Source organism: Rhyacophila brunnea, unplaced genomic scaffold (genome assembly GCF_057557595.1).
Source record: "Rhyacophila brunnea isolate RB1 unplaced genomic scaffold, BYU_Rbru_1.0 scaffold_11, whole genome shotgun sequence".
NCBI classification, from domain to species: Eukaryota; Metazoa; Arthropoda; class Insecta; order Trichoptera; family Rhyacophilidae; genus Rhyacophila; species Rhyacophila brunnea.
Genome location: NW_028232763.1, coordinates 31,340,871 through 31,363,994, shown reverse-complemented (window position 1 = coordinate 31,363,994; position 23,124 = coordinate 31,340,871). Strand labels below are relative to the sequence as shown.

Below are 23,124 nucleotides of genomic sequence, written 5' to 3'. Positions count from 1 at the left end.
AAATATCGTATTATTTTCAAAATTAATAATTTATGAAGTCATACAAATGGCCAGAATGTCTTCTAAAACCTTCCGACAAATCTTTTTCAAACTTTGAAAAATGTTTCACATTATTCACCAAATATTATATGCACGTCTAATTGAATTAATAACTATTTTTTCAGTACCTACGTAATGTGGACGATAGCAACGCAACGCCCATCTGTCATCGATTTTTTTTATTTGGAAATTGTAAAAGATGATGTAGGTATATGACGAAAGTCCGTGAAAAGAAAATGGATTTTTAAAATATTGGATTCTAGTATTAAAATTTTGAACGATGGAATAATTTTCTATATTATTATAGTACCTACTTATATTAAAATGCAAAGAATGCGCTGGCTAGACCAGAAACATAAAATACTTAAAGAAATACTAGTACCTTGGTCGGAAAATGTGCTAATTCTCTAAGGATAAAAAAACTTGGATATATTAATGTAATTGGCTGGACATGCCGTAAGAGATTTGAAAATTGACGACTGGAATAATTGGAAAGCGGTAACTCCGAACTGTCCAGGGTGTAGGAAGGACCCACCAAAGGTGATGTGAGAAGCAAATTATTAATAATACAGTTTTATTATTTTTAGGTTGAATTAAGAAGCATGTTGAGTGCAGTATGTATTTTGAAGGCATGTTTAAAGACAAGTTTACAATTCAATCATTTAAAATTCACGGGCCACATGATATCGTGCTTTGCTCGGAAAGTAAAAATATCGTGTAACAAAACAATACAATACTGAAATGGTGACTGTGTATATCTATCATTCATATAACAATATTCAATGGCTTCACGCTGAAATAAATTTTTCATATTATTTATGGAATGTAATCATCGAAATCCAAGTTAACGTAAGGTGCAATGTATGTTTTGCAAATTAATAATTTTGAGAGTTTCGGGATTGAATCCAAAAAAGTACATTGTGTTGGTACGTGCAAAAATGTAAAATATATATTAAATGCATTTGTTTTGTGTAAATGATTGTCTTTGCAAAAATACTGTTACTTACATATTTACTCTTAACTTTATCTCTAATTTGTTACAAAGTAGAATTTCACTTCTCATTTGTCTCATTCAAAAGAAGATTGTCTACATTTGAATGAATGAATGAATGAAAATAGTAACAAAACCTTCATTCAAGAATGACCAATTCCGATTTTTTAATATTTAATGAATGTAGTAGCTTCTTGTATCTAGATGTGTTTACGTTAATTTTTTTGGAGCTTGTTGCACCATTGAACTTGTTGGCTGTTCGCAGATTGACCAGAGCGCCAAAAAACAAATAAACAAAATAATGTGTAATCCGATACACGTGTAGTAATAAAACATACACAGATATTACGGACGGAGTGCTCGGAATGGTCGCTCGGGCCGTTGTTCCGCATCGAGCGACTGCCCCGACAAGTTTTTTGCGAGCAAAAAAATAATATCACCGAACAAAATAATGATAATGTTCGCGAGCATTGCGCGTTCCGAAGTGTGATTTTCCGATTCAAGTATTGATTACAATGGCGATAATCAAATTGATTTATTGAGAAACGGCGTACGGTCCAAAAGCATTTTATTGTCGTAGACATGCCTTTACTTTCAACACCCTCCACCAATGTTTCTGACTTATATTTACAAATAATATATACCAGCGGGTCTATTCACACCAGGCTTTTCGGCTTCTACGGCAGCTATCTAGGGTAGGTTTGTATCGAAATATTATCACTTATTGTAACAATTACAATAAATTAGTTGCAATTGTTACAATGAGTGCTATGTTTTAACAGCACCTCTCTTGGATATGTTAACTTTAGAGCGAGATAGACAGTTTTGACTGTTTAGACAGTTATTTATTACTTATTACAAATTATATATTATTTATACTTATTGTAACAATTATAATACCTCAATACATAAATATAATAAAGTGATAATATTTATCACTTTAGCGGTCAATAAGTACAGAATAGACTCACAGAGAAAGTAAAAATTCTAGATTTTCACATATTAAAAATTTATCTAAAATAAGCATTTCAAAAGTCTCTACAGCAGTTATGCAAGTGTATACTGTGGTGTAAATAACATTAGGCATCTTTCAATGTTGTAGTGATAGTGAGAGAAAATATATTATAAATCGCGTTTTTGGATGAACTATCGTTTCTGTATCCACCGATTTTATTTTCGCAGCATCATAAGATATTTTATTGATTTTTACGACCGCCAAATCGACGCGTAAAAATAACATAAACTCTAAAATTTGTCGTCAGTCTTTTTTATTATTAATTTCAATAATTGATTTGACATTTATTTGCGTATTAACATTACTGCTCACTTGATTGTATTAAGCACACTGTGACTGATTGGAACTGAGGCGCCTCACCACATATTGTTGCAAGTGTGACATTTTTGAGAATTTTCTTCTGATATAACGATAATAATATGACGGTTTACTAAGTTGATTACGTTTTAGTATTATAGCTCTACGAGTTTTATCAATATATTATTATCAACATGTATAAAAAATCCAGTTAACCAATGCCTCAAGCCATTTTAAATGCTTTCGATATTGTGCATGTCCAACTTCAAGTAGATCGCAATCCACTGTATTATACTATACAATACAGTAATAAAACTGGCAGAGATCTACCACACTATCAGATTATCATTATTTAATGAATACCTATTATATTTGACTGATGACACTACAGGCTTTATAAATTAAACAACAACATTAACCCTAAACTAGGTCATGATGATATCCTTCCCGCATACAATTTGGCTGTTTTTATCGGGCAATGGTTAAATATTCCCCAGAATTAGGCTATAAGAAAATCGTTCCCATATAGTTTTTTTTTCTAGTTGTTTTTTATACCTACTGAAATTTTTTATATTTAATTCACGTATAAATAAAGGATATATTTCACTGAAATAAATTATAATTATTTTTGTAAAAGCTTCCTGTGGCCTGGTTAATTAAATTACCTATTGTATTTTACCACCAGACATTTTTATTAACATTCATCGTGAACATGATAGGTTTTAGTCTTCTTTTGGACATTCATTACACTCATACTAATTTTTTCTCCTACTGTGCAAACAGCATACTGCGCGACTGTGAGAGGAAATTACGTCTCATTTACTGAGCATGGCCCCACATCCTGAAGTGGACCCTCAGGCCAGGATGTTTAGCGGGCCCTCTACCTATCGTTTAGGTTAAGGGCAGTGTGATGTTCTACAAGTAGTGTTCCTTTAATGGTATTCCACGGATCTCCAGGGATTCATAAGGTACAATTAAGGACATTCTGTGTATTTTCAGCAATCTTTTGTATTTTTAAATAAATCATACTTGAAATATTGAGTTGTCGGCACTCTGCATCATATTATAAAGCACTGATCTCGTCCTCTTTTAGTGGTAGCTAAGATGCCAAGTAACATGTGACCCGACGCAAATAAATAATTTCTATAAATAGCCATTTTTATTAGTCAGGAAACACAATTATCATTAATTAATAATATCAATCATACTATCACATCGAATTGTATCACACAACCATATAAATTCATGATAATAAAATTCAAGTAAAATAGCGCCGCGGGCGACTTTTTTTACTATTAGAGCTAATTTGTGGTGTTTTTATTTCATTTAATTGGTCGACCCGTCACGCCGGGCCCCCCTAAGCCTGGAGCCTTGTCAGCCCCCCCCCCCTTGTGGGGGCCATGGTACTGAGATTCACATTTCCTTGTTTTCTCACTCTTGCGAGTAATGCAATACGACTAGGTCACGTGGGCTTCCACATGGTTAATTTAAAAACAACTTTCATGTAAATTGGTATTATTTTATATTGATTTTAATTAATTTAGGACGTATTTAGCAGCCCCTCGCAACATAAACTCGATTCATTTGTACATATTACATGCTCAGCGCAGTGTAGGGAGGGGGGAGTTTGCTTCTTCTTAATCATTTCAATGAGATCATAAAATGAATTCATTGAGATTTTATTACGACTGATCGTACACGCTTTTTATATATTCATGACTCATTTCCTATCAACATCCACCCGCGATCGACGCGTTGGATATAGTCCTGCTATATACAATACCTACAAATATAATATTTCAAGCTAGAATATTATTGTGTTATTATTTATAACCTGTTCTGTATTAATAATAGGGGTAGTAAAATATATTGAGAAGTACTTAGCCAATATAAAATTTTATATGTATTATATCCATGCACGATATATAATTTGCCTTGTAGTGTACATTAAAAGAATTTATTAGGACTCATTAAAAACATAGTATCTACATAATTTATTTATCAATTTTATAATACTGGTTGATGGAAGTAGATTATATGATTATAGTAATATGAAAAAACATCGTAGTAAAGTTTATAATGCGAAAGTGCATGTTTAAAAATGTTAAAAATCTACTTTTTTGTTTGGTTAGATACTATAAGCCATGGTCTGGTATACTTTCAATTATTGTATGATAAAAATAATAGTCGTTGTTGGAGAAATATATTAAATTATTTGTCTAATATGGACGGTAGAATTTAATTTAAATACCATTTCGATTGGGTGAACAGCTTGAAATATATATATGTATGCTAGATATATGTTTACTTAAATAAAACGAGTTTGTGGAGAAGTGTAGTACTATAACGGATATTTATTGATGGAAAACGAAGCATGCAATTTAATACAATTGAGTATCTAATAATTTACATTTTTCTTCTTCTTATTGTGCCATCCCCTAGTGGAGGTCGGCCACCATCAAGGCGATCTTATCGTTGTCGTCTACTACCCGGAACAGTTTAGTGGAGCTGCACTCGTACCAATCACGGAGGTTCTTAAGCTACGAAATGCGGCGCTGTCCTCTGCTACGCTTCCCATTGAATTTTCCTTGAATGACACGTTGGGAAATGCTGTATTTTTGTCCTCTCATAATGTGGCCGAGGTACTGTAGTTTCCTGGTTTTGATACTACGTAGAACTTCTCGGTTCTTCCCCATTCGATTGAGAACTTCAACATTTGTCACCCGGTCAGTCCAAGGAATTTTGAGGATGCGTCTATACAGCCACATCCCGAAAGCTTCAAGTCTCCGTGACATGTCTTGGTTTAGCGTCCATACTTCCATACCATAGACAAGAATTGAGAGAACATAACAACGTATCATGCGCAGTCTCAGACCTAGGTTAAGATCTCGATTGCTAAGGAGGCGTCTTATTTTGAGAAAGGCGCTCCTTGCGATCTCAATTCTAGTTTTTATTTCCTGAGGCTGGTCCCAATTCTCATTGACCCATTTACCTAAATATTTATAATGGGTCACACGTCCGATTGTTTCGCTGTTACATTTTTAATATGTTTTAATTTCTCAGTACGTACCTGTATATAAATATAAATTACATTTTGGGAACCTTCTTTAAATGCAAATTAATGATCGCATAAAATAATATGTATGTAAGTACCTACTCAATAAGATGATTTTTTTTAATAATTGACAATTAATTTTTAGAATTTATAAAATATTTATTATTCTTTTTAAAGACTTTATATTGGTACTAAAAATACTAAATTCTGTCGCTAGATGTCTGTTACAAAACAAATGTGTCACTGTGATTATTCATCTGAATGAATCACAACTAAAGAATGCGTAGTGACTTTCAGGTAATTTAATTATTATTTTTAGTATTCTTTTCAACTTTATTAAGAGCCGTATGCATGAAAAATGTCGCAATCTTACTCAATCTAAATTAAATGGTGGTCGATCTGCTTATTAATGAACGCCATAAAAATGTAAACGTCTCAATGTGACGTCACTGCGTGCTTTGTGGTGCACGCGAAATCGAAAATAGTCTAAATTAATTAATATAAGGGAATCAATATTTTTAAAAAAAGGTCATAATACTGACGCAATGACGCGAGGTGACGTCACTAATTAACTGATTTGGTTTGGCATTCGTTTACGCATGTAAATTTGCGTTATTTTGTAATTTGACGTTATATGCATGCTGTTCTTTACAGTAGTTTTATAGTGCCCTTTTTCCGGTTCTTTCAAACGCATGCCTATATATAATAATAATAGTCCAATATGTAAGAAGATAGGTGACTAACTCACCGTTATGAAGTTATTATTTAACAATTCTGTGAGTGACACTCTTATACTAGTTATGAAATACTTAACATTTGGTACAACTTGAAACGTTAAAATTAGCTAAGTATATAATTGATTGCATGATTATGAACCACTTACAACTACACTGACATTATTTAATTTGTAAATATATGTATGTTTATATTACGATATAAAAATAAAATATTTCAGTTGCCAATATATTTTTTCCAGTGACGGTACAATAATAATTCTAAACATAAATTTCACAAGCGATATGATAAACGAAACGCGACACAAAGCAGTATTACAAATTCAATTATAAACGACAACTTAATTCGGCCTCTCTATTCGTCTTTCATGCAATAACAATAATTATATTAATGTCGTTAGATACCGCATTGATGCTTTGTGATACAAGCGTAAAAAAGATCAGTCAACTTAATAAAGGACTGCCCAATCGTAACTTTCTCCCGGACGACTATGTAGAGGTGTGCCAGCGGCGTAGATATTTGATCGCTTACCTAAGCAAAACATTATACCCCGACTGGACAGGGAGCCGTACATTTTAATACTTGGGATAATATTATTTTTAACGAATGAAACTACATATTATTATTTAAAATATCGTCTACACATGATCAAAAATAAGGCGCACTTAAATCTGAAATCGTTTAATTTTTGCTACACGAAAATATCTTGAAAAAACCATCTATATTAAAAAGTACACAACTGATAGTTTTCATTAGAATAGTCTAACAGTAAAATTGCTCCCTCAAAGAAATCGTACAGGTAAAATTTATAAAATTAGTACTATCATTATTGGTTTGACAAACTGGGAAAGCGCATTACACTTTAAATATATTTCCGTTTATCATAATTTAACTAAAGACTTTACAATACAAATTCTCGTTAACAAATGATAACCTGATATGATTTTATTTATTTTTCAGTATTTCTTTTGTTGCAATCCTATCATTGTCATTGTGGATCTAATTATTGTTTTCGAGCTATTATAATATTTATAGAGCTACGCCACTGCGCGTGGTGATCGCGTTGCTCGAAATGCAATTACGTCAAGAGCTGGAGATCAATTCGAAATCAATTTATTTTGGTGAGTGCGACCGCGGATATCAATTCTGATTTTTAATTAACGTATCTTTTTATTCGGGCGGGGAGCTTTCATAAATATTGTGAGTGGGCGTCGGATCACATAAAAGTTGACTGTTTGTATCACTCAGACACTGATGGACGTTCAATAGACTCGCATGTATTAGATTCGGGTCAAAGTAAAAAAAAACTTACAGATACTGTTATAATAACAGAATTATAATAGCTATTGAAAGAATTCACGAAATTTTACCTAGAATTGAACAATAATTCATGAACAGATAAACGTTTCTACATGTCATCCATTTTTAATGCATATTCTTTGGTAAATATGATCCCTCGCCATGAAGCGGTACTACAAATGCGATCGCGCCGCAGGTCTGGCATAGCGGGAGGCGCAAGAGTTGGCGACAGACCGAGGGAAGTGGCGCAAACTTGCGCTTGCCCTATGCCCCAATGTTGGGTCTTGACATGGTGAAAAAAGAAGAATAAAATAATATTATATGTAGACGTATAAAGTCTTTGAATACGTATTAATAATAAAAATTGCAGTTGTTAAAATGCATACTAAAAATTGTAATAAATGAAATCGTTTATACAACTATCACAAAATTATTATATTATCTTTTCAACGGTATAATAATTATTGTAATAGTTTAGATGGAAATTCATTTGTCAGTCAGTGATAGTTGAAGGGTTTGTATGCTGAATATAATCCAACCCTGGTTTTTCTAATAATTATGTTATGTGGACGTGTCGATTCATGGAATTGTCCGAAGGATTTGAGTAAAATCATAAAAGCTAATATTTGATTTGAAGCTTTTAAAAAATCTACATGTAGGTACGAGTATATAAGTATGTATTTCGTTTGGGATTATAAATGATGATCAATTTATTGTAATGTTTAAACGATAATTCGTTATATAATATTCTGATAATAAATTTAATAAACTTCGCATCATGTTAAGTTAAAGTCAAAATGTTGCTTTATAGAGCAGTTGCGGACTTTTAATATATTCAAAATAATTTATGAATGTTACGGTATCTACCAATTATTATAGTTAATATTGTGATGGTAATGCACGTATTAAAACAGAGTAAAATAGATATATTATTATTTAAAAAAAAAGTCGTACCTGTATCATCACCAGCTACTCTAACGGTACCCACGAGAGTTCCAGGTTTGACGTCTTCTCTCGTTTTGTAGTGATATCTCGGCCTTTCAAAGATGGGTGGCCTCTGAGCAGAATCGGCAACGCTGACAAATACCTCAGCATCATTATCGGACCTAAGTCCACCTCCATCAGTAGCTGAGACATTCAGTTTGTGAAGAGGTTGAGCCCTGGCTGAGAGAGCACCTGGTCTACTGACGAAGAGTTCTCCGGTAGCTCGATCGATTCTAAAAACACCGCCTTCGTTACCGGCGACTAGGCGATATGTGACGGTGCCTAGGCGTCCAGAATCGGCGTCAGTTGCGGCGACGGCTACGACAGGCGCCGTTGCGGAGGCGCCGCCGCCTGCACTGCCTTCGCGAAGGGAGACGTTGTACTCTCGAGGGTAGAACACTGGACGATTGTCGTTGACGTCTGTTAGTTGGATCTTGACCATAGCTGTTGTTGACAAACCGCCTGAAAAGATAAAAAAAATCACAAAGTTAATTACATACAGTAAACAAATATATAGCGTAATATAACTGTGGTAGTTTTGTCAAAAATTACAACTTTATCACTCAAATTTTAGGTAAAAATAGATCAGTATACTTTTATGGCAGTAAGTACATACCGATAATATTATATTGGCTTCATATTAACATTCTATTCATTAATAATTAAAAATGTAATAAACCTTTGTCCAGAATATCGTTTTATTTGGAATGGGTTTAATACTAGCATACAGAAAATATTAGATTGAGTTGAGACGGTAATTATATATTTTTTTCTATATAAATTACATATTGCCCGAAATTTCACAGCGATATATAAATTGTAGGAAAGAACAGAAGCAGAGCATAGAAACGATAAAAGATCGGGTCCTATTTATAGGTACGAAGTCTTTTACTGTTAATCGTAAGAGGAAAGTATAGGTAACATTATACAGTGCACCATGACATTTCGGATGTGTATAAGTAGGGTTTGCTACAATGCTCATTTCAATACAAGCAATAATTATAAATACATATGCGAATAGTTTTTGCCGTACCCATGTTGCCACTTTAGAGCGATTTATCGACAGTAACTAAACTAAACTAAACTAAAACTAACTTACATGATATAAAAAAATGTGATTGAAAGTATTTAAACAGGTGGAAATTGACAACCTACATAAAGAAATGTGAAAGTTGTAGAAAATACTTTTGTTACTTATTAATTAATTTATTATAATAATTTAATTAATAAGTAACAAAAGTATAATAATTTATAATAATTTTATTTTCAGGCGAGTATAGGCTTAATAACTTTGCACTTTTTACTACACTGATACGCCTCTTTGTTGGATTATCTCGCATAAAATTATATAAAATGATATTCACTTGTATTAATATATTATGTAGTAATAAATAGGTAATATATTATGTAAAAAAATGTCACCCCAGAGTGCAAAGTTATGAAGTGTATTATACTCTAATATACTCGTATTATGTTGTTATTATATCCACGATGGATTGGTAATAAAAGTGACCGATTCTGAACTCCTTGGTTTCGGGACATTGGGTAAGAATCATTTCTTTTTTTGTTCATTGAAAGAACTGTTAAGAATTAAAATCTAGACAAATGGTCAGTTATTTTGTTTATAGCAGTATCGAGCAGGATTTTATTCAATTGAGGATAATAAAATTTGATGAAAATTATTACAGATTAAAAAAAAAATACAATATTTTACTTACGGGTTAAATATAAACTGTGTTGATAATACGTGCTATGAGAAATAAATAACGAAGCGGTTATAAAAATATTGAATGAAAAAACGGAAAGGAAGAATTTATTGAAAATAATTCACAGTGTAGGTAATTTTTTTATGTATTATTACAATGTATTTGTTTAACGACTATTTCGCGTAGGGTTTTGCAATAAATATTAAATTTAACTGCGGACAATATTCGCGTTTTATTACAGTTTTTTCACTGGCGTAAAAAACATAACGCCGAATTCATTTTTTTATGGATCAGAATACGTTTGAAAGGCAATATCTCACGATATTTTAAATTCAAAGCATGCGATAATATGGACGAAAGGTGATACAAGTAGGTACACATAGTGACATATTAATAATATTATAATATAATATAGTATTGAATTACCATAAGGTCGATTGCACCATTATAACAATTGGTTTGCAGAAATATCAAAAACGTGGAAGCATTTACCATTCCTCAGTGGTGAAGGTGAAGATCTGACATAAATAGTGCACACTAAACTTTGTCAGTCATACGTATTTGTTTTCATCGAACTAAGATTGCAAACTGCAGATATTTTTAGTAAGTTTTTAAAATTCAATTAAACCCTGCATAACCAAGCCATAATATATAATCGTCAACAAATATCAGTCTATCTATAAAATATCTAAAATTATGCCATTAACTAATACATAATTTAAGATATTTTATAGATGGAAGAATACTTTTATTCTGTTATGGTTTGGTTATGCAGAGTTTAATTAATTTAAAAAATCTAACCAACACTGTCTAATTTGTATTATTAATTCATTGAAAACAAATAAGTTTGACTGAATAAGTGTGTACTGTTTTTGCGGATCGTCCACAGTATATCTAAACTATTATTATATGGTTTAGGCAGGGTTTAATAGGTTTTTAAAAAGTAACAGCACCATCTGCTATTTGTATTATTAGTTCAATGAAAATAAATAAATATGACTAACAAAGTTTAGTATGCACTATTTAACAGCCTACCTCCCACTTCTTGCCACTGTAATTTATATTTGTTTTTCCTTAACCAGTTAATGGGAAAATGAACTATGAGGAAGCCCACGTGTAGCACCGAATCGTATTGCATCAAGGGTGAGTAAAAGTGAATCCCTGTGCCCAAAAATGCAGCGTAGTTTTCTCTTACCTATGATATGGTATGACTCTAATGCAATGATACTCAACCTTTTTTTTCTTCGGGCCAAATACATATATTTGTAAAGTAACGCGGGCCGCATCACTACTGGTGTGACGAAAAAATCATGAAACCCGTCCTTTTTTACAAAACATTTTTGAGATTTTAAAAATTATGCGTGTTTTTTAAATTAATCGTGTGCTATAGCAACACTCTTATACCAGATCTGATGTGGACCATAATGACAATCCTCTTCGGGTGTCACTATTTGTGCGTCAAAGTCGAAACGAATCTCAAGATATACGAAATTCCTGATAATAAATGTGTTTCGGGCCGCACATAAAAGCTTAAGGGGCCGCAGGTTGAGTATCGCTGCTCTAATGTGTCATGAACAATTATTATGTATTACGAAAAAAATATTCGTGACCTGTTGTTGACATCATATACCCTACTTGCGTACTGTTGCTGATAATTTACGTAATTATTCATATGAATAATGATAGTTTATTGTATTAAACGTTTGTATTTTATGCCTACGCGGCTTAAGCGTCGGCCTGTAACGTCGTGGGTCCCAGGTTTGAATCCTGGGTCTGGCAAATATACATATTGTTTTTCAATTTGTGTTTGAGTTAGAGTATGGACCTGTTAGGTAGAGCAAGTGGCTAACATTAATTTCTCGTAAAAACAGACATCTTCTGTGTTATGTGTGTGTGGAGTACCATATTACGATTTTATTAAAATCGGACATGGTCAAAAAAAATGTAATTAAAAGTTATTTTAGGCTAGTAACATTAATGCAAGACTTCTTATTTTATCTCAGTGCAACCCTGAGAAATAGAGACCGATTCTGAAGTGGTGCTTGTCATCTTCACTTTCATTATATTCTATATTAGCTCCATATATACAGAACTACGTTTTTTTCAACAAGTTTTGTGCCAAAATATATTCAATAATTACAGTATCAAAATTAGAATCCATCATCTGCTTAGTTATCACATATTATATGATTTTGTATGATATACATATTATTATATTAGGATGTTTGTTTTTAATTTCTTATTGACAAATCTGGATTTTGCCAAATAATTCAACAATACACAACGACTTGAATGTGCTTTGTGGTTTGGGCAAGAGCCGTACTAGGGAAGGGCCGGAGAAGCGGCGCGAGGAGAGCATCGGACCAGATTCCGCGGACGTCACCACTCTGATTGATGTGCGGGCGACCGCGTGAGCGACAGATTTCGACATGCAGGGCCGAATTGGTTTACCATTAGGCATGTAAATGCACGTTATGTATTTGTATATGACAGGATAACGCTAGTAGATTGAAGAGTGGAAATGCAGCGTTATTAGCACTAATTATCAAGCTATTATCCTACCACATAAAGAGACTACTGCGCAACGGCAAAAGAAATTACGCCTCAGTATAAAGCGTAGAGATACACATCTTCTATTTATCTCACGCGACATACCGTTACTGTACGAATGAGATATAACCTCGTGGTTAAATTGAAAATAAATTTCATATAATCAGGTGAAGGAAATAAAAATAAGAATGGTTAAAATCTCAATGAAATCATATTATATTACCACAGAATATTCACTCTTTTCACGACTCAATTCTTATGGCACGATCGACGCGTTAGAAATGTATATTTTAGATTATATTATGACATTGTGGAGATTAACTTTTGTCAGACATGTGGTATGAACCTGTAATCATATATATTGAAAAACCTTCTCTTATAGAGATGGAGCCTAAATGTATGAAAAGGACTACTAGTTCACTGATTATGTTAACTATAAATGACTTTGCATGGCGGCTTTATCTCCAGAGAACTTCACACTACTGCTATGACATTTATTTCTCAATTTTCAGAGCATATAAAAAACATTCCGTTACGATGAGTAAATAAACAGCCGATAAAACTACACATCGTCATTATTATTTAGTTGAAAAATCATGAAAGCACAGTGTACATTAAAATGGCCACCATTGCGAGAGTGTTGTTAATATTTGTGGAGTTTACCAAACTAATCAAGCAAAATACGTTCAAAAGTCATAACAGAAATAACATACAAAAGTCTAAATTCTTTGGTTGTATCTTATTTACAGTGAAATATGAAGATAAGTAAGTACCTTTAAAATACTTAAATCCGCCTCTTGCCAAAGTCGGCACTGTGGAAACATTCTCGAGAATGCGATGTATGTTTTGATTTAGGACTTTTCATTTCTCTCACAAAAATATACTGTCAACAAAATGCGGAGACTCTCGCAGCCAACCACTCACCGATTAAGCATTTAAAACACAATTAATACAGAAGCAATATACAATAAAGCCTTTTATTATATAATAAAAACGTATGTGCACCCGTATTAAAGTTTTATGCGGCATGATTATAGTCGTAGGATCAGTACACACTATTATGAAGTAGATTCCCGTGACGTTCGCAACAATTCAAATTACAAAAATTGTTATTATTAAATTATAATGACGTAAATTAGTTACCAAAAATAACAGTAATGTGATATCAACTAACGACAAATATTATTGAGGTTTAATGCATTTATAAACTATTTTTTAAATATATATAGTTAGTGAAAGTACGTCCGACGCTGGCTTGAAATCAAGGAATAATATCTAATATCTATTTTACCTAGTTTTGGTACCTTGATTCAAACCACAAAAGTTAGTCGATAATATTAGCGAAATTTGGAAAACGTGTCAGTTTTATGACATTTAATTAATTTTGTCGTAATTAGGTAAGCCGCACGTCGCTAAATAAAGCACATTGGCAGAAGTCTGATGGATGCACGTTCAAGTGTCGGGTATCATATTTTTTTTAAGATTTAAAAAAATATATAGTATGTGTCTGAGATGTTTATATATAAATTTCCTTATATTCACCATTTCACAAAACTGTTTGTTTACCCTATAGTTTAGGCTATATCTATAAGCTTTACGAATACGCGCCATGTTATTGAGCTTTTTTGTAAGGGCCATTTTGCAACTTTATAGACGAGCAAAATCTAATACCTATTTTTTATCATTCATATCTATCATTTAAATGGGCTTTTTCATACATTTTTTGTCAGATCGTCACGGAATAATTCTTTCTAAAGATTTCTAAATAAGTTATAAAACATTAATACTGTCGACCGAAGGTACTTGATGGAACATGAATTTAAATTCTAATGGATTTAAGTTTTGTACCATTATAATGGAATAGTACAAAACTTAAATCCATTAGAATTTAAGCTTTAAAATGTTGAAAATGGTGGTATTCTGAATACATTTGATTAAGTATAGGTATTTATCAGTATTTTTTATGTTTTTCTTATCTTCATCTTTTAAATTTATTTATTCTTACAAATTAACAATTTCAATTTAAGCAAAGATAATAATATTTTGATAAAAGATGCTCTTCAGTGGATTATCACGGATTAGGTGTCAATATTACATAATAATATTATGTCATGCACAACAAAAACATACATTTTTGACCTCTTAAATATTGTTTTTAGTGTACGGCATCTTTAACCCTTTTTAAAATATTGTTCTAGTACATTTTTTCATATCAATATTCCTATTAGTTAAATTAAAGTGTTGTTAAAATATAGACTAATTATTATTTTAAGCATAACGCTATTAACAATCAGTGATCTGACCAAGTCAAAGTCCGTCGTCTTCTCTTGACACACCTTTCAGGTGGAGACGTCAAGAAAGTATCTATAATTTTTGACAGATACATACTTTGATACTTTGGTTCAATGGTGATACTGATTATGAGATGTTTTTTCAGAAACAAATCTCTCAGGGACAAGAGGCATTTGATACCGATACATTTCGATAACGTAACTACTTACAGGTATCAAAAATATATTGTAGTTTTCGTAAATATTTTCATTTTAGCAACAAGTAATTTTATTGTGTAGTGAATGTATTCACAAGTTATGACAGATAGGTACAGTTAAATTTATTACAACACTTTCATGAGATTTTAATATTTATTATTTGATAGATTTTACAAACGTTTTTGTTACGTGAGTTTATTTCTCTAACTCTTTATTATTCTATAACTTGCGAACAATTTTCATGGGAAAGTGTAATCTATAAAATGTATTTTGGTCGTAAAAATCGCAACCGAGATACCGTGACTGTCAAAAAAGCGCATACAGAGAGTGAAGCGAAAATAGTAGTTGACGTTTCTCACTCGATAAATCAGAGCCCGCGGTAGGTTGTGGTGGTGAGGTGTGGATCGAGCGGGAGGGGAGCGAGGAGTGATACTATATGGCTGCGACTATAAATATGTTGTATTTGAGAACCTTTATATAAATAATTGTATTTCATTTAAACGTCAAATGACATTTATGGTAAAGCAGGAATCACAAAATAGTTCAGTGTTTGACCGCAGAGGATTGTTTACAATCATTGATTAACCCTGGCCACAACCAAAAGTGTACCTACAAGCATTATACATTTAGTTCTATAGAGTATAGAATATAGATAGCTGCTGAATATCTTCTGGGTGGAAAAATATTAATAAGCATGATTGTTAAACGCGTAAATAGAATAGAAAAGAACATTGTATGCGAATTGAAACAGCAAGATCAACTCTAATAATATTCTTAAATAGTTTGTTACGATAGTGTGTTTGATACTCAATGCAATATTATGTCTTATTCTTTAATAATAATTTAAAAATATATGGTTAAACTATTTATTTTCAATCAAAATTAGATAGATTTCGATTTTGACAGTTACACAATACGATCACTAGTGCCAAAACTGCCAAACGTTGCATTTGGCTTGTATACTAGAGTTGACGTTGCATAATCCGAATCGAACTATAATTATTTAGATGAATATAAGACTACTAATGAATTTGATATCTAGACTATACACTAATAATTTGCCTTCATAATTAATAGTGTGAATGAATAAATGTATTGAGGTAGGTAACCAGAGAAAAGATAAATAAGATATAAATCTGAAAGGCAGTTGCCATAGACCAAGACTGTGAAACCAGTTTTGGTTTAAGACTTAATGACGGTTAATATCGCAAAATATATAAAGCCTTCAAAATATTGAAAATACCATTTTATTTAACTTCACACTTGAGAATTGTACCTTCTTATAGCTACACCACACTTCGCTACACCACCTACAGATTTTTGTATTCATTGGTGGACAAATAAAAACACAACTATTCGATTAATCAATTAAGTAATCATCAGTAACAAAATATATGTGCCTATTTTTCTAATCTCGACCCACACATTGGACAGCACCGTTCCAGGGGGTGGCAGAAGGGTGCAGAGGTCTATGGTCCGGAATGTGTCGCCGTATTTATGAAGTTATCTCGCGAGGTGCGAGAAAGACACGACTAAGATCGGCGTGCGGGGGAGCGAGAGGGATAAACACGCGCGGAAGCTCCCGATCTCTCACGACAATCGTGACGTAGGACGAGCTTTCGCAGAGACCTGCGAAGCGAGGAAATAGAGCGCAAATATCTGCACTTTTTCTTTTATTGTGTATTTTAGCACCCGCCGTAGCCAAGCTGGTAGAGCGGCCGTAAGTTGCGGATTCGATCCCACGATGACTGGTCAAAAAATACATCAATGTCGATTTAATCCAGTGCAAGGACTCAATGGGTTGAGCGAATGAATAATAACCATTAGGTACTAGTAAAATAATAGAGGTCATTTTTTCATTTGATTACATTATTTTATATCGTGTGTACTGTTTTTTTTATTATTATAATATATAATATTTTAAATAATGATCTTCAATAGGTATATAAGAAAGTTAATTTTATCGAATCTTAATAAGGTTGTTATTGTCACTTTTATGTTTTAAGGATATAACTGCATATGATTTTCAATATATAATAATATTTACTTTAACTATATACTATCCATTGTAAGAAATTGACGTTTCATCCCTACCTCGGACCCACTATCCACAATGTATAATTAAATTCATTTGGTCATCATAATACTCACGTATTTTTTTTTAAAACTTTCTTCAAAACCATTATAACGGAGTTATTCCACGTAACCTTTAGTGCAATAATTAATACATCAAACAATTGAATTGGGTCCCTGAATTGCAAAGCATATTTTCGTACCCCAGTCAGAGAGCATTACGTCCAATTTTGCCGAGAATGGGTTAATTATAGACGTTAATTTTAATGATTTTTATTTATTTTTATTTAATACTGAAAATACATAGGGTTTCTAAGATTCTTAATAATTATAAAAAACCCAATTTTAAAAAACCTCAGATACACAGAAATATAAAAAAGTTGGACATTGTAGGACACCAACTACTCACACTTTCACTTTCCGTGTAAGAGCTTTTACCTCTAAGCTATCGATCCGTTTAAGAGTCATGCTAATTATTTCTTATATTTACGTTTAATCTGAGGTACTTCAAAGTCTCACTGAGGTTTTTCTAAATTATTATTGTCACCCACACAATAAAAGGCATGATAAATCTTAAATTGCGATTTTCCAAATGTATATTTTGGAGATATGGAACGTAGTTTGGTTCTCAGCGCATCTATTCTATACACAAGACTGCTTTCGGTCTTTGCGGCAGTTAACTAGGGTAGGAAAGTATCGAAATATTAACACTTATTGTAACAATTACAATAAGTTAGCCGTCTGAACTGTCAAAACTGTATATCTCACTCTAAAATTTATCACAGCTAAGAGAGGTGCTGTTAAAACATATCACAACTAACTTATTGTAATTGTTACAATAACTGCTAATACTTGGATACTTTCCTACCCTATAGTGGCCGAAAGCAATCTTGTGTATAGAATAGATGCGCTGGTACATATTTATTACGTCCTATTCTTAGAATATATGAATTTATAATTAATAAGTGTTATGAAACAATGTCAGTAAAATATTATACCAATCGTTATGAAGTAATACCAAGATAGCTTAGAATAAAAGTTCAATTAAAATTTTCAAAAATAGAATTCTAAATTTCCTGCTACGTTCACAATAATATTAATGCGAGTAATAGAGATGTGTGGAATTTAATTAAAAATGTGTAATTATTATGTTTTCATAACGAAGCGGCGGGGATTATTATTTCGTCCCGCCGTGTTATCGATGTTTTTTTTTTGTGCGTGTGTGTGTGTCGGGTCGAAATATATTGAAACTAGTTTAGTGGGAATGTGATGCGAACATCGTCGATAATTTTTCACGTCGATTCACATTTGGTTGGCCGTCGGGTGTGATGTTCCGCCAGGCGTCCGCACCTCCTCGCCCCCGGTGTCGATTTCAACGACGTGTCGCTTTGGGCAAGTGTTGGACCAAGGACATGGGGGCTAGGTCGGTGATGGGCAACGCCAACAATAGATTTCACCAAAGAACAGATTGATAAATATAAATGTCAAGCCAGTCGACATAGATCAAGAATCTGAAGCGAGATTTAATTTACTACGTAATGATGGCCATGCCATAAAACCCAAGAAAGACGTTCCAAAAGTTCTGTTACATAATAGTGTGAATCAGAAAATATTAATAACATATAAATGAAAAAGCCAGTCGCTATAGAACAACAAAGTTTTAGTTTATTACCTAATGACAGTAAACAACGCAAGAAATATAAAGACACTTCACTGTTCTCCAATAATAATATAATAAGATAAAGAATGCGCATTTCATTAACATTAATGCATAAAATAAACAAAATCTGTAACACGTTTATCTCATGTTTCTCCACAATCGAGAATTAAACCTTATTTCACCCTCACCAACAAGACGATACACATTTTTGTATTCCCTGATGATGAAGAATATCTTTTTATGTTTTATGTTAAGAAATTGGGTAACGGATTTTCGTTAGAAATTGAATGCCTTAAAATGGGGTCTAAAACGATTTGGCGCCGGGACAACTGGACGCCACGCAATTCGAAAATAAATAGACGTTAGGTACTTACAGGTACTTTAAAAAATATTTAATATTATCATTTATTTTTGAATTATTATGTTATGATTTAAAAGTTGGTGAGAATTTAAATATCCACACGTAAATAATGATTTAGTCGTGCATATGGTTAAGTTCCAACGAAAAAATAGTTTATTTTTATTTTTATATAAAGCCTTAGACATGGTAATTCTCAATCCGCAATAAAAAAAACATTATGTTAAGAGTAAAATGAATTCAAACTAGTAGAAGATATAAACTGATTAAAATTCCTCTCTACGTTCTGTTTACGTGTCTACGACAATGTACAATTGCCTTGGCGTCCAGTTGTCCCATTCCCTTAAAATGTTCGGTTACAGTATAATCAATACACTATACATGGATTCTTGTATTTCGATTATTTGTAGTTTAAAGTTGTTAAATACACCAGTTTGTTTTTTCAATATGTTCCTAATTAACAAGTTAAAAATATCTAGTTGTAATCTTCTCAACAAATATTTTTGAGGTGCCCTGGTTACGTATCGCTATGAATGTACTACAGGATAATGCCAATCACTCAGTCGTGCAACGAAAAAAAAGTCAATGTGTCAAAGTTATTAACGCCTCGTGATTAACGAACGAAAAAAAACTCTGTCATTTCTTTGATAAAGAAAATCGTTCAATCCATTTAATATACGCATATGAATAATCTTAAGATAATGACATATTATCTTTAAACCAATATATATAATTATTATTACTGAGCGGTTTGACGAAATATGTCTAAACTATATCGTTATGCGAGAGGTGAACTACGGTAAGTTCAAATTTGGTGAAAATGAAAATTATCATCCAAATATTTAATTTATCGTCATATTATATAAAAATGATAAAAGAGTAACTTAAAATATCGTTAATAACAAAGAAAAAAATAAATTGTCTTGATCGATGTATCTATAGTCTAAGTCTTGATCATTGTAATGAAAATAATTACAAGATAAAAAGAACTTTTTATCTACCAGGTTTTTAAATTTTCTATTGAATCATAATATAAACTTGACAAACCCATGGATTAATAAAAACTTTTTATTGTCCTTGATAGAAATACTGAATAAATATAGAATACTGAAATGTCATTTTGACATTTCATATTGATTTCCATAGTAACGCACGTATATATTAATAATTTAGTTGCTAGGACCCCCTTAGCAACCAACAATAATAACTTTCCATACAAAACAGAATTAACTGAAAATGAATTCAAATGTTTAAAAATGGCTAAAGGTATTAAAAGAATGCATTGTCGCCGTGTTCTGATATATTCTAAAAGTTTCAAATGTCTAGCTAGTCGGGAAGCTAGTTAAAAATCTTCAATCGTCCAATACAAATCTTGGACAAACAAGAAAAAATCTGTACCGGACAAACAAGAATACGAGCCAATAAAAACGTGGTAAAATATTTTAAAACAATGAACACACAACAGAGAATATTTGGTCTGTTTTGTAAAGTTATCAATATAATTAATTAACCGTAGTTTAACTTCTCGCTTACAGATATTGTGTATGTCGAACAAAGAATAATGCATTCTTAAATCTGTTTATGATATGAATATGATAATAAGTCTAAAAACATTAATTTGCAGGACAGCTATTTGTAACGTTGGTATTCTGTGGTAAATCAGATTGTATGTTTTTTGTGAAAAATAGTGTTAAATTCGACGAAAAACTGTTGAATATTCTTAAATGGTATCAAAAAAAGAATTAATGTGAAATTAAAGTTGTTTTAACAGAAGAAATGACTTTCGAAAATTTTTGACGTGAAACGACGTTTTTCAGTCCACTTAGATTTAAAAAGAAGATCAAAATAAGTATGACAGAATGGTAGTCGCATTATATTAAAATTAATCCTAGTCATTGAAGCATTCAAGGTAAATACATTTTTAAAACACGTTATTTTAAATTATGGAATGATTGATTCTCTGACACCTTTTACTTAACACGTACCTGCTCAAATGTGATACAGGCTTTCTATGTCAATCACTAAATGTAAAAAACTGACACTTGTAATTTAACTTGTGCTAAAATAGCTAATAACTGACAAAATTGTCGTAAGTTAATTAAGTTTGAACACTATCACGAGTTAATTTAAGCGATTTTAGCGAAAAAGGTATGAGAAAGGTAAAATATTCTGTTAAACTGTATCAGAGTAATAGACACGCTCTATTAAAATTTCCGATTCTAATCTAGTTGTAAATTTATCTTGATAGTGTTAAGTAGAAATGCTTTGATATTGGACAGAAAATGTGTAATAAATATAATATATTATGAAGTGAGAGCTATTAATTAAAAATATGAATAATATTCTAGAAAATGTATGCCAAATCAAATATTATACTAATAAATAATCAAGTAAACAAGTTTTTGGGAAGTGCCTACGATTCTTCGCTGTCGCTAATTTTTAAGCTAATATAAAATACGACGGGACAAGTTGTGGTTTTTGAATTAATAGTAAGTAGTAAAAACCAATAAAGGATATGTCACTCATATTATATGGCTTATACACTGGATAGTGTTGTGATTCTTTTATGAGTTATGTGACTCATAAATTTTAGATTATTGAATTTTTGTGAGTAAGCAACTATAACGGGGTCGGGCAGCATATTAATTTGTATTTTAGTAGAAAAAAACTTGTTTTAATTATTACTGTGACCGCAAATAATTTATATAAAATAATTGTATATAAATATGTAATGCTGATAATAATATGTTATGTACAGTGAAATCAGGCATTGAATTGACATTTAAATATTAATCTCAGGTATGTTCAAATTTAAATATAGAAAGTATTAAAAAAGTGTACTAAATCAATATTTTTTTTATGTCTAAATTCTCAATAAAAATACACTTAATTGATTATAACTTTAAGTAAATTTATCTGTAAAATTGGGTAAAAATTGTCATTTGAACAAAACTAACACAAAATGTTTATAAAAAAGTAAATCTATATTCAATAGTTAAGTACCTCTGTCAGTAGCGATGACTGGAAACTCGTAGACATTTCTGGTTTCATAGTCAAGGTCACTGGCAATGCAGATGTCTCCACTTCCTGATCTGACTTCGAACTCGTTCAGCTTTCCGAAACCTTCTCCCAATGTGTAGTTCACCATCGCGTTGACTCCACAATCAGGATCTGTTGCTGAAACCTGGAAATAGAGAAAATACTTAGGTTAGAAATTTGCCAATTGTCAGTGATAAGCAAATTAAGAAAAACATTATATATTAATCAACAAAAGGATTTAGAGAAATGTATACACTTGCATTAGTGATGAAAAGACAGTGTTTAAAAAAAGAAAACTATACGTAAACTGTCATCACGCTAGTTAATAGACCTATTTCAAAATTTAAAAAAATATAGGTCACAGTGGCGAAGGGTGAAAATAGGCTGTTAAGATCAGACATAAATAATGCACACTAAACTTTGTCAGCCAAACGTAGGTATTTCTTTTCATTGAAAAATTTCATTACAATGTGTAGGTAGATAGTGTTTGTTAGTTTTTAAAATTCAATTTAACCCTGCCTAATACAAGCCATAGTAAATAATAGTCAAAAGTAATTCGTTAATCTATGAAATATCTAAGAGTATGCTAATAAACCGTACATTTTTTTAAATATTGTTTATATTATATAAGAATATTTTTTATCGATTATGGTTTGGAATAGGCAGGGCTTAAATTAAAAAACACTAAACAACACCATCTGTAATAATTTATGTATTCTTAATTCAATAAAAACAAATAAGTATGACTGAAAAGGTGTGCACTGTTTTTGTCGAATCGCCCATCGTATACGTAAACTATTATGGTTTGGTGTCGATAGAGTTTAATTGAATTTT

The 23,124-nt window shown here is 31.8% G+C and overlaps 1 protein-coding gene across 1 annotated transcript in view; it reads right to left on the bottom strand.

Annotated features, from left to right (window-relative positions):
- ds (dachsous cadherin-related 1) overlaps positions 1-22,399 on the bottom strand; it is a 114,337-nt gene extending 91,938 nt beyond the window's left edge. The window contains exons 1-2 of the mRNA XM_085960492.1: positions 22,255-22,399; positions 8,386-8,877 (exon numbers count right to left, since the gene is read on the bottom strand). Of these exons, the coding sequence (XP_085816618.1) occupies positions 8,386-8,877; positions 22,255-22,399 (637 nt within the window). The remainder of the gene's footprint in view (positions 1-8,385; positions 8,878-22,254) is intronic.
- Between the last annotated feature and the right edge of the window lie 725 nt (positions 22,400-23,124).